The sequence below is a fragment of the Bufo gargarizans genome, chromosome 3, assembly GCF_014858855.1.
Source record: "Bufo gargarizans isolate SCDJY-AF-19 chromosome 3, ASM1485885v1, whole genome shotgun sequence".
NCBI classification, from domain to species: Eukaryota; Metazoa; Chordata; class Amphibia; order Anura; family Bufonidae; genus Bufo; species Bufo gargarizans.
In genome coordinates, this window is record NC_058082.1 from 312,911,532 (window position 1) to 312,925,577 (window position 14,046).

General features: G+C 42.9%; 1 protein-coding gene across 1 annotated transcript in view; it reads left to right on the plus strand.

The window, feature by feature from the left end:
• Positions 1 to 13,283, plus strand: part of LOC122931860 (mannosyl-oligosaccharide 1,2-alpha-mannosidase IA-like) — a 140,874-nt gene extending 127,591 nt beyond the window's left edge. The window contains exons 12-13 of the mRNA XM_044285915.1: positions 1,427 to 1,542; positions 11,120 to 13,283. Coding sequence (XP_044141850.1) covers positions 1,427 to 1,542; positions 11,120 to 11,225 — 222 coding nt within the window. The 3' untranslated portion in view covers positions 11,226 to 13,283. The remainder of the gene's footprint in view (positions 1 to 1,426; positions 1,543 to 11,119) is intronic.
• The last annotated feature ends 763 nt before the right edge of the window (positions 13,284 to 14,046 follow it).

A 14,046-nucleotide genomic window follows, 5' to 3' on the forward strand; every position in this document is an offset into this window, starting at 1 on the left:
CTCCTGGAATAAATCTATGTTTTTAGCCTTTTTTTAATTAGATCATTTAATATATAATCATCACTCAAACAATTATTTGTATGATCATTCATTCACAATCACTGCTCAGTGCTACAATCTCCATTGATACATTGACAAATGCTAATTCGCTCATTTGTCTTGATAGCATCTTTTTGCTGAGATAAAATTCATCATCGGTCTGCGGTAAATCCACATGTAAATAGGCATTTACCTGTATGAGGGGAAATGAACATTCGTACAAACAATCACATTTATGAAAAACGTTTGTTGCACCATGTAAATGAGAGCAAACAAGCATCAATCAACTTGTCAAGCAGTGCTGTTAAGCCTCATTCACACATCAGTGTTTTGGTCAGTGATTTCCATCAGTGATTGTGAGCCAAAACCAGGAGTGGAGCCTCCACAGACATAAGGTATAAGGGAAAGATCTGCACCTGTTCTGTGTTTAGAGCCGCACCTGGTTTTGGCTCACAATCACTGATGGAAATCACTGACCAAACCACTGACCACTTGTGAATGAGGCAATATGCACAGCATATGACCTCCACTGAGGGATGGTGAGCACATTGACCCTTCCGTAAAGGGGTTATGCAAGAGTGGGCTCGTATAGTCACATGATGCAAGGGGATCCGGTCACCGCCATGGCCAGTGATTGGCTGCAGTCGGCGTTAAACCGGATGTTTTCAATGAGGGAGCGCAGCGGGGCATCGCAAACCGGGAGGAGAAGGAACGTGAGCCAGAGCCGGAAGCAGGTAAGTAAGCTTCCCTTTATAGGTCTGGCCAAGTGTGGGATTTGCCAAAACCTCCTCCATTCTTGCATTAACCCCTTTTAAAGGGTTTTTTATTTTGGTACTTTTATATTGATGGCTTATACTCTCCTGCCGATCCCCGCCAAATGGCTGTTCTGCAGTAGAACCAGCATGGAAGTGAGAGCAGGAAGTACACAGCTTTATCCATTGTGTAGTGGACGGAGCACTTCAATGGCAGAGTTACTGCAGCTTTGTCCACTAAACAATGGACTTCCAACACTGGACCTCTGACGATCAGATATTAATGCCCTATCCTGAAGATAGGCCATCAGTATAAAAATACTATAATCTGGGGTCCGATTCTTTTCCTATTGTATCAGAAGGCAAGGACTGGAATAGTAGAGAATTTTCCAACAGGCTGGAAAATCTCATTGTACAATACGAAAAGCATTTGATTGTCAGGATCGTTCTGCGCCTCCATGCTGATTCTAGCCCCGACCCTTGCATGATTGACTTCAGCTAAAGAAAAAAGATTGCTGTCACTTGGTCCAATAATTTTGTTGAGATGAGCAGAATGTTACGCTCTGTTATCACAATTTATAAATGTATTTTCTTGTCATGAAATATATGTATGACTTGTTCTTTCTTTTACCCAGGCCTTGGATACCTACTGCAGAATAGAAAGTGGATTTTCAGGCATTAAAGATGTGTACACTACAAATCCCAGCCATGATAATGTTCAACAAAGTTTTTTCATGTCTGAAACATTAAAGTGAGTGGAACATATTCATTCAGTTCTGCTTAATGATAAATTATGGTTTTCTTACTGCTGTATACAGACACTCTAAACTATTAAAGAGAGGCTGAATTTATGGTTGCCACAGGATATGGACATTGCATGTATGTTTTTATTTTCCATTTTTCCTTTTAGTTTTTTATACTGGATTATTGGTTAAAAGGGGTGTTCCATCTAGTCATTCACAGCAATTCAATAGGGTATGCCAGAAAAGTCCAATAGTGGCGAGTGCCACCTCCGAGACCCACTGGTATCTCAAGAAGGGGACACATGTATGAAGAACATGCTGTGCATGTGTAGCATCTTCGCTATTCAATGGGCCCTGTTTTGGAGATAGTAGTGGGTTCCAGAGGTGGGACTAACTCCTGTTGGAAAATTATGACATGCCATATTGATATGCCAAAAATGTCCAAAAGCTAATACGCCTTTTAAGAGCTGGACTGAGAATTCAGGTGTTTCGGTATTGCCTGCTGCCTGCACATTTTAAAATACAATCACACTTTAAAGGGCATCTGTCAGCAGATTTGTTCCTATGACACTGACCGACCAGTTACATGTGCACTTGGCAGCTGAAGGCATCTGTGTTGGCCCCATGTTCATATGTGCCTGCATTGCTGAGAAACATGATGTTTTAATATATGCAAATGAGCTTCTAGGAGCAACAGGGGCGTTGCCATTACACCTAGAGGCTATGCTCCTCCCTCTGCACTTTGATTGACAGGGCCAGGCAGTGAAAATGTTGCACACTATAGAAAAAAGCACCAGCCTATGTTCGCTCCCTCTGTCCCAACCACCAGGCTAGGGCAGCTCTAAAGACCGCCAGTGATGTCACCAGGCTCACTGCTAGGTGGAATCCTCCGCCTAGCATACCCATGAAATGCCCGGTACGTCAATGGAGGTAAAGAAAAAACCCTTGCTCTGCGCAATTCAGCACAGGTCAAAGGGTGGGTGGGGGTATCTGAACATGAAATGCTCTGATGCTCCACTTATTCATGTTGAATGAGTGAAGAAGGGTTTATGTCTGGGTTCAGCTCTGAACCCAGACAACCCCTTTACGGTCTGGGCTACACTGTGACTTTTTGAGTGTTACTTGATTTTAACTTCTGAGTGACAGCTGCAGCCCACAAGATTTCATATATCCTAATGTTTTCCTAAGGGTTTCTGCATGCAGTTTTGGAAGCCAAAACCTGGAGTGAATTCAAAACAAGAACATAATATGTATCTGTCCTTTATACTTTCTTCCCTTTATGATCCTCTCCTGATTTCGACTTCCAAAACTGCATGCAGAGACCTGAGCATGTAGCTGTACCTTTAGGACTGCAGCTGTGGAGGGGTAGTTACTGTATAATCAAGTAGTAGCACTACACAAATGCACAGTATATCCTGAGCCTAATAGTCTGAATCAACATTTTATGGTATCAGTATATTTTACATTTCTTATAATCTCTATAAAGCTTGACATATACGTATTTTTATATGCCACCAGTTTGATCTTTTACATAAAGTATCTTGTATTTTAACTTTACTGACACACGAGGCAACACTCACGTTCTTGGCAGCTAAAAGTTCTGGAAATTCGCCCAATATAAACCCCATAAGAGTCCTTGTCAAGTTTTTTTAGGGCTGACAAATTTACACCACTGTCAACAGTTGGCAGGGAGTGTGGACTCCTACCGCCCAACAGGTTTGCTATAATTTACAGCACAAACTGATGTAATTCACAGCTCAAATTTACGCAAGCTCATAACTGATGTAGATTTGATGTGCACAGGCTGCAAGAAGATGCGCCAAATATATTAAGAGGCTTTTAAAAGCAGTTGTGATATGTTAAATGCAGCCATTTTTGTTGAACAGGCCAATTGGAATTAATGGAAAAAGTAATATGTGATTTGTAGTGAATTTGGTTACGCTTAAGCACTATTGATTATAAATTACCAACTTTAAGCCAACTAAATACTCAGCTATGTATTACCTTTTATGTGCTGTAGACATCAACACTGGATTTCCATTAATTAAGTCCCATCCAGTCTCATTTTCTTAATCAGGAGATACTTGGGCAATAAGTTTATCTACAAGAGTATTCTCTTTCTGCTGCTTGGCTGCCAAATACAATAAAGCAGGCAATTCTTTGAAACTTACCGCTAATGATTCGGTTTGCATAAACAGTCTAAATTCTTTAAGTATTAACCTAGAAGAGGACAGATCAAATTATTGCTGCTCTCAGTGCAACTAGGCTATGAAAGAGAGATAGTTTGGGCCTCAAGCAAAATCTGCAACAGGGTACCAAACTATCATGCTTCTAGGGCTTTGTCCTCTCAGGTGATTTATACTGTCCTAGCTGAGAGCAGGATATGATAGCGGTAGAGGAGCTCTGTGATATATTGGTCTATCTGATTTAGAGCAGGTTTTCTGAGTAAAAGAGAGAGTTTGAGGGTTAACAGGGATCCAAATGGAACGGATGTCCACGGGACCCGAGGTAACTGGAGGCGACAAGGGAAGGAGGAGGGGGTGAGAAAGATAGGCTGCTCACAGGGTCAGCCCTGCAGAAGAGACCGCAGGTAAATGTAGATAAAAAAGGTGGGAGGGGGGTAGGGTGTGTGTATACTCCCAGTCCCTCTCCAAGTAGGCCCTGGAAAAAGCGCCAATCAAAATAGCGGGTGGTGGAAAAATAAGGAAGGTGGGTGGTAGGCTAGGTCACAGGTGGTGGCAGGATGGGTTGTGGACATTAAAGGGCAATAACAATAAAAAATAAATAAAAAAAAACAAACACAATAAGAGGCAATGGAAGACAATTACTCAACAAGTATTCATCAGCAATAATAAGGCCATGACAAAATGGTGTGTGTGGCGAAACTAACCACGCCACTGGGTTTTGGAGGGGCCTGTTTGCTAGCCTCTTGCCCCAGGATTATGGGCCCTCTCATCAGCCAGGCTTCCTTTGTTCACAAAGGACTTGTATTAACTTGAACCCCTGGTCTAATTCGTGCCATTTTGGGATGTTAAATGTCTATGTGTATTGTAAAGGGTGGGACATTGTATACGTTGAGTAGTGAGGTCTGTTCCATTGTCTCTCTGTGTGTATTAGCGATGTCCCTTGGTCCTGAGAGATAATTGAATTACGTCTCGGTTGTCTCCAGGACAGAAGACATTGTGTATTCTCCTGCCTGTGATGATTACATCAACCCAGTGTGCGGTAATTGCATCACTGTCACGACCATGGTCATGGTTGAGACTCCTGTAACCGCATGCAGTTGCCTGCGGTCTAGGTCTGGTTGTCAATCACAGGTGAGGGCTGTAATATGTTGTCTTACCTGTGGTTGCCGCTGGCAACATTGTTTATGTGGCAGCATAGCAGCCTGAGCTGTTGCGAGGAAGCTTGCTATGTTGTGCATGCGGTTGCACCTGGCAACCTGTCTATTTAGGTGTGCCTTGTTTCTGTTGGTGTGCACGGGGTTTATTGTGTGTGTATTCCCCTTTAAGTTGCTGTTTTCCCATGCCTGGTGTAGGAAGGGTTAAATCCCTTCTGTGTGTGTGAACACTGGGTGTGTCTGTGTGGGTGTGGCTACTTGGGCCTATATAGCTTCTGTTGTGATTCAGAAGCTGAGGGGTACTCCAGCCTTGTAGTAAGCTGGAGGCACCCTCCTGGTCTCTAATACCATCTGCCAGTGAGGGCCATCCTTGTGGTCAAAAATGTTATATGTGATGTTCAGTTGATGTTCTTTTCTCTTTCATATTTTATGCACCTATGGATCTGGGTTCCTGTGTGTTTGTGTGTGTGCTGTGTCCATTTATGTTTGGGTGTGGACACTAGCTTGTATTGCACTGGATCCAGTCTGTGTGTCTGTGGCAGGTAGGTGTGGAAGTACTTTTCATCCTCCTGCCATATCCATAGGCTGTTCATGTTCCTATCCCCTTGCAGCTTGGCCACTTTAGACTCCTTTTTCTCTGCGTCCAGGAGGAACGGGCTGTCTAACCAGCTCCTAGTTCAGGGATCTGCGGAGGGTGAGTAGGGATCCGAGGTTCCTGAGCATGAGTCCTCCTACCTTCAAGGTCGGCTCATGTAGCTAGGAGTCAGGGTCAGATTAGGGAATCTCTAGGAGGTGACCTGCTCCCTAATTCTGTGGTCCTGGCCAAATAGCGACCTACCATCTTCTGGCATCGCACGGCTGAGGGTTTTCCCCATCCTCAGCCGTGACAATCACAGGCAGAGGGGAGGATTTTGTGTGGGAGTGTCTGAGTGTACAGGGAGTGCAGAATTATTAGGCAAGTTGTATTTTTGAGGATTAATTTTATTATTGAACAACAACCATGTTCTCAATGAACCTAAAAAACTCATTAATATCAAAGCTGAATATTTTTGGAAGTAGTTTTTAGTTTGTTTTTAGTTTTAGCTATTTTAGGGGGATATCTGTGTGTGCAGGTGACTATTACTGTACATAATTATTAGGCAACTTAACAAAAAACAAATATATACCCATTTCAATTATTTATTTTTACCAGTGAAACCAATATAACATCTCAACATTCACAAATATACATTTCTGACATTCAAAAACAAAACAAAAACAAATCAGTGACCAATATAGCCACCTTTCTTTGCAAGGACACTCCAAAGCCTGCCATCCATGGATTCTGTCAGTGTTTTGATCTGTTCACCATCAACATTGCGTGCAGCAGCAACCACAGCCTCCCAGACACTGTTCAGAGAGGTGTACTGTTTTCCCTCCCTAAATCTCACATTTGATGATGGACCACAGGTTCTCAATGGGGTTCAGATCAGGTGAACAAGGAGGCCATGTCATTAGATTTTCTTCTTTTATACCCTTTTTTGCCAGCCACGTTGTGGAGTACTTGGACGCGTGTGATGGAGCATTGTCCTGCATGAAAATCATGTTTTTCTTACCTTGCAGACTTCTTCCTGTACCACTGCTTGAAGAAGGTGTCTTCCAGAAACTGGCAGTAGGACTGGGAGTTGAGCTTGACTCCATCCTCAACCCAAAAAGGCCCCACAAGCTCATCTTTGATGATACCAGCCCAAACCAGTACTCCACCTCCACCTTGCTGGCGTCTGAGTCGGACTGGAGCTCTCTGCCCTTTACCAATCCAGCCATCTGGCCCATTAAGACTCTCTCTCATTTCATCAGTCCATAAAACCTTAGAAAAATCAGTCTTGAGATATTTCTTGGCCCAGTCTTGACGTTTCAGCTTCAGAAGCTTTGCAATTTTAAGAGTGCTGCATCCCTCTGCAAGATATCTCACTATTTTTGACTTTTCTGAGCCTGTCAAGTCCTTCTTTTGACCCATTTTGCCAAAGGAAAGTTGCCTAATAATTATGCACACCTGATATAGGGTGTTGATGTCATTAGACCACACCCCTTCTCATTACAGAGATGCACATCACCTAATATGCTTAATTGGTAGTAGGCTTTCGAGCCTATACAGCTTGGAGTAAGACAACATGCATAAAGAGGATGATGTGGTCAAAATACTCATTTGCCTAATAATTCTGCACATAGTGTATTGTACGTGGTTATTGGCTGTTTTTACAAAACCCTGTGGGTGGTAACCTTGTTGGAAGATGTGTATAAATCAATGCTGTGTGTTCAAATAAAGAGTTCCTGTTTTTACATTCAACCTTTTACATTCAACATAGAGCCTTGTCTCATGTGTGTGGGGATTGCTATACGTGTATACTCCCCTGGCTATTACTTCTAGCTCTTGTAAGAGCTGTTCCTGTTCCTGGTTCCTGTGGTGGTATCGGTGTCGAGTGGAGTGCTTGGAGTCCTCGGGAGGCACTGGGAGCATCCATTAATGAAGGTACCCGGTCGGGGTGCCAGGAGATCCTTTACAGTGTGTATCTAAAAACATGAGTGGGAGACAGGAAGAGGGGGAGTGAGATTAAATTAAATTAAAAGTATTGGAATTAAAAATAATTGGAATTAAAAATAAACTAAAAATCGCCGCCTGGGTGGCGAATAGATTTACAGGTGAATACAAATGTCCCTTCATCAGGAGTAGTATTACTGGCAGTGTCTATGGTCGGGCTATTTATGGCCTGGGTGATGGCTTAATTGGCAGGGGGAGCTGAAAAAAGCACCAAAAACGGGGGGGGGGGGGGGGGGGGGCGGTTCAGAAAATGGGGGCAAAAGGTGAGGGGGCGTGTTGGTGAACGTGATGCCTTTACCTGTGGTGACATCAGCGGCTCGGGATGGGCGGTAGCGATGTAGGTGAGTGGTGGTAAGTCCGGTGTGCGATTTGGGCCTACTGCGCCAGAAGTGATGTCGGCAAACGATGCGTTCCAGGGTGGAATGCAATACCGGAAGTTGCGCTGCGGCTGTTCAGATCAGGCCGAGGAGTGTTAGAGTTGTTTGGGGATGGCTAGTGTCAGGATGGTGGGGACCTGGTGGTGGCAGGTTAGGGAGCGTTGTGTTTTTATTTGTTTGAATGTTAGATTTGTGATTATGGTCTGTGTTCTCATTGGGCCAAGTTGCGATGAGGTCATCTGTGGAGGTGGAGTTATGTGCGATTGAGGTGTGAAGGGAGGATGGATGGTGGGGGAAGGTAGGGAAAGCAATGAAGTCGGATAGGTGGTTTCTTTGTTCTTAGATGGAGGGGAATGATTATTCATCTGTATTAATTCACATAATGAGGGAGCTTTAGGCTATTTTGAGTGTGTTGGACAGTGTGTGTTGATGAATTGATGTTAAGAACGGTGTTGAAAGTATATATACTATAATATAAGTAATAGATATAATAAAAATGTGTTGATAAATATATTAAAAATAAATGTATTATTAAAACATATATAAAATATTAAAAAATATATAAAAAATAAATAAATATATATATATATATATATATACCAAAAATCAATAATGGAAGAAGTGTCTATACAACAGTATTGGACTATTGACTTGTTTTTATGTATCGACTGCTGAGAGGGGGTTGTGTGTGACATTAGAAGATGTGATTGGGGGATGACATAAGTGGGAATGTGGGAATCTATGGGTATGTGTGAAAGATCGATATGTGGAATGTGAATCCCCCATATCGTGGGAGGGGGGACTGCGTGTTGTTGATTACTTTGTCAGTGGGTCAAGGTGGTAATTAATAGTTGAAGTGTTCAAGCGTTTTGTTGAGGCCGAAGGGAGTGAGGGTGTTGAGGCGATAAATCCAGAACATCTCTTTTTGACAGAGATGCTGAAATGACGATGTCACTTGTTCCAGGGGGGTAACTCTAAGGCTGGTGGGGTTCCCTTCATGTGCTAAATAGAAGTGTCGTGACTCGCAGCGCAACTTCCGGTTTTGCGTTCCACCCTGGAACGCATCGTTCGACGATGTCACTTCCGGTCATGCGCAGTAGGCCCAAATCGCGCACCGGACTTACCACCACTCACCTACATCGCTACCGCCCATCCCGAGCCGATGACGTCACCACAGGTAAAGGCATCACGTTCACCAACACGCCCCCTCACCTTTTGGCGCCATTTTCTGACCCCCCACCCCCTGTTTTTGGCGCTTTTTCAGCTCCCCCCTGCCAATTAAGCCATCACCCAGGCCATAAATAGCCCGACTATACACACTGCCAGTTATACTACTCCTGATGAAGGGACATTTGTCCCGAAACGCGTCGAGCCAGCTTTTTAAACACTAATAAAAGAAATTTGAACAGAAGCTTCCTGACTGTGTCTGCCTTCATCTTTCACCATCTAGAGGCGAACCTGGCTGGTGGGGTATTGGTTTACCGGTGTATTATGCTTATCCGAGTAACCCCCCCCCCCCCTCCCCCGTGAAGTGAGTAACATCTTATTGTGCAGACTTACGCCGAAGTGTATTCACCTGTACATCTATTCGCCACCCAGTCGGCGATTTTTTGTTTATTTTTAATTCAAATTATTTTTAATTCCAATACACGGCCTTATTATTGCTGATGAATACTTGTTGAGTAATTTTCTTCCATTGCCTCTTATTGTGTTTTTTATTTATTATTCTTTTTTATTCTTATTTCCCTTTAATGTCCACAACCCATCCTGCCACCACCTGTGAACTAGCCTACCACCCAGGGCCTATTGGAGAGGGACTTATAGTATAAACACACCCTACACCCCCACCTTTTTTTATGAGTAAAAGGCAGAGTAAATCCTGAAGGGACTTTTATATTGGTGGCCTGTGCCCACTGACACTCCACTTTTCTGGGCGGGCTCAGGGGCTGCTCCATTTACCCTCCTTCTCTGGTGGTCCAGAACCAACGGTCTTCCAATGCTCTTTTTTAGTAGGCCTGACTGCCAATTATTCCAATAAACCACAGCCTGCCTCTTGCCAGCAAAGTTTCTCCTTGACCCACACTCAACACTGCTCTTAAAGGGCCGATGCATGCACACTAATTTACACTGCTTGTTTCCATGGTGTCACGAGGGTGTCAAGAACCACGCCGGACTCCGTTATACCCGGGGTCAGGAAGTCTCAGCGGTTGGCTGCGCGCTCTATGTAGAAAGATAGGGCTGTTTCTTTATGGTAGCTTTTTGGGTTTGCTTTGCAACCCTTTTTGGCTCACTCAAGGATCCGTAGCTCCTTCTCCTTAGCTGTTCCTTGTCCAGCACTCCCAACCTCTTTATATTCCCCTCTCCCACTTCTCTGGTTGCCAGATATAGAGCTTCCTGCCTGGACTTCTATACTGACCCACTGGAGCTGTGTTGCTGCGTTCCCTGGTTGTTGTTCCAGAACGTTACCCTCCGGATCCCTGTTGGGCCTTTGTGGTCTGCTGTTGTCGCCTACCTGGGATTATATGTTTGTCTGTATTGTCTGTCCTCTCCTTGGTGTTTTCCTATTAGTGTCAGTGGTGCGGACTAGTGATCCCACCGCCCCGTTCACTACCTAGGGCTCATCTTTGGGAAAGCCAGGGTTTAGGCACGTGATTGGCGTACGGGTGAGGAACCCGTCTAGAGACGTCAGGGCAGTCAGGTGCCAGCCGCAAGGTGAGTCAGGGGTCACCACCTTTCCCTCTCCCTTGGGCAGGGCCTTCCCTTTTCCCTCCCTTTGCGTGACGCCGGTCATTACACATGGTTATGACCACCCTGCAATCCAGAAGTGGTGGCCTTGCCTACATTCAAGTTCACAGGGTGATCGTAACCATGGAAGCGAGCAGTGTATAATGATGGGAAAATGAATCCAGTCAGCAAAGGAAGCAATATGGACAATCACAATACATTAGTAAGTGTCTTGTATTAACTTTCTCTTCATGATAAATGCCACCTGCGGAAGTGAGACAACCCCTTTAAATGGAGTGTGAAATATGCCAAAACAGAGTCAGCTATTTTGCCCAGAAACAGCACCATTCTTGTCCATGGCCTATGTATTGCATCGGAGCTCCTTTTGAGTTGAAATGGGAAGATGGGCTGCAACGCCAAAGACAGTCTATAAACAAAAGATGCTGCTTTTGGAAGAAAAAAATGCAGACTCTTCTCTGTACTGTGTTAGATTTTTTAGCAAGATATACATTTTCTATACCTTGTAACAGTATGGCTAATGCATTATCTTTTTGTGTGTTCTACAGATACCTCTACCTACTGTTTTCAGAAGATGACCTGTTATCATTAGAAGATTGGGTTTTTAATACTGAAGCACATCCATTGCCAATAAATAAACTAAACCCCATTTGAAGCACAAGAAACCAATACATATCTATTCAGTGTTTTTATCTGAAATGTGAACTTTCATACAAAAGAAATTCTATTTTGTGAGGTTATTTGAGATACCAAGAGTTACATAAAATACCATGTAAGAAACTGTTCCTTATTATATTTTAGCACTAAAAGAAATGGAGGCCTTTTGCAGACATTTCTGCTCTTATTTATGTTCCTATTGTTACAAGCAGATAAATATGGTTTAGAAAAAAACGATAATTTTTGTGAAGAAAATGTCTGGGATACTCTTACTAGTGCTATGTGCCAATTTAGATATTCAGTTTCCTTATGTCTGTTCCGCAAAGCAATAGAACATGTCCTATCATTGTCCGCATTATGGACAAGGATAGGAATGTTCTATTAGGGGCCAGCTGTTTTGTTCCGCAAAATACGGAATGCACACGGACGTCATCCGTATTTTTTACGGATCGCAAAATACATACGGTCGTGTGCATGAGGCCTTAGTCTGACCATGGACATGGCATATTTGAGAATAGCTTGTGAACTTTGTAGTCACAACAGAGGAGTTATGAAAATCATGAGTTTAGAGGTCAATGTGACTATTCATATAATTATATGATCAGTTTGATAGTTGATGATAAAGGATCTACATAAAATGAGTAAAATATGCAAAATATTAATCTTTACTCTATTAGTAGTTCAAAGATCTCTACGCCTAAGTACCCAAACAAAAACAACATTGTAAACTATAAAAAAAAAACTGTTGAGCAAAAAAAAGTTGAAAAGAAAAGAATTACGGTACATAAAGTTCACAAGTCCTCCTCACAGCTAATAAAGGAAAGTCCATCTTTGACATTATAATGACATAATAAGGCATACATACAAGGGTTGTCCTAAAGGGAAGAAGACCCCTAAAAACTGAAAAAAACTCTTTAAGGATTATATTAGGGAACTGCATACACAATAAAAAATAATAATGACCTATGATAATTCTTTTGACAAGAAGAACTTTCCAGAATTGCCCAGAGTAAAGTATGCTTTATTGCAGATTTTAATATCACAGTGCTATACTAACATAGGCTGATGTGCTCACGTATCACGTTCCAAACAGGATTATCAAAGTAAAAAATATGGCGCATTTAAACATTACTCAAGCCCCTTGCACATCACTTATGGGAGATTCATCTCCCTAACGTCTTTTAAAATAAAACACAGAAATAAATCTCAGCACAAGAATATTCCCATATTTTAGTTTTAAAAGATCTTTATTCTGCAAATTCACCAGCATAAAGCTCCTCCTGGGTGGAGGAAAGAACTCTTATAATGAGGTTTGCCATCTGTCTCCACAATGATTTAACTATGAGATATAGCCACCCTACATATATCATGGAACCCAGATGTATGTACAACCTTGAAAATTAAGTGAGACATTAGATGAGTATTGGTGCATTCTTGTGGGAACTAAAGGGCCATTTACACGGGCCAAGAATCCGCCAGATAATTGCTAACAAGCCTTCATAGGAACGCTGTTTAGCGATTATCTGGCGGTGTAAAGGTGCCGCCAATTGCCTGATGACCAGTGAAACGCTTGTTCGCAGGGTAATATGATCGTTTGTCATTATTTACTGGCAGCACATCGTGCTGTGTAAACACACTGTGATGCTGAGTCACAGTGTGGCATTAGCAATCATTGCTCCCCATACTGTGGAGGAGATCGCTGCATGTAAATGCAATAATGGTTTTCTTCACTGATGAGCAGGTGCTCGCAAGGAAGGAACCCTTCCTTCCTTGACAATCACCTGTAAGATTGGCAAGTGTAAAGGGGCCTTAGGGTATTTATAATTGGCTGTAATGAGCTCCAATCGACAATGTAGCACATCAATCAGCGTTGGCTTAAGGACCTTCACATGCGTAGATAGTTGCCTGAACAAATGACTGCACACATGCAGCCATTCATTTACATAATTGTTACCAACACATACCCTGTTTGCACTGGGATATCTGCTGCTAGCAAAAGATATTTCTTAGGGCTCATGCACACGATCGTTGTTTGTGTCCGCATCCAAGCCGCCGTTTTGCCGGCTCAGATGCGGACCCATTCACTTCAATGGGGCCTCAAAAGATGCTGGCAGCACTCCGTGTGCTGTCCGCATCCGTGGCTCCGTTCCACGGCCCCGCTAAAAAAATATAACATGTCCTATTCTTGTCCGTGCTTTGTGGACAAGAATAAGCATTTATATTCCCGGCGCCCGTTCCGTTCCGCAAATTGCGGAAGGCAACACGGGCAGCTTCTGTTTTTCGCGGATCAACGGTCTGCGGACCGCAAAAAGCGGCACGGCCGTGTGCATGAGGCCTTATGGTCACAGATCAGGGTTTACTTGTTTTTCACAAAGGCCAAAGACTGGGAATAAACGTTCCTTTAGGCAGATAATTGACCTGTGCAAAAGGCCCTTAAGTGAATACTTCCTTTAAAATTATCACATATTAATAGCCTATATGTGAATTTTCTATGTAATATTTTTGTACAAAAAAAGTGGATGTTTTTCAGGATATAATTTTTTAAAGTCACTCCATGTATTCTACTTCTGCCCTGGCCCTTAACATCCTCTATTATTTGGACTTTTAGCATGGTAAACAGCCTTGCTTGACTTTTTCAGTCAGACCATCACTAGAGAGGAAATGGGGTGAGTGACTCAATGATAGCATCACACATTACACTGATAAGCGCAATGTTCTTCTGTGAGCATCTTTAGCTAGGCCTATTGTGAGAACAATAGAGCTGTCATACTTTTATATGAAATTTACATCTACTATTATCATGAGGATTGCCCTACAG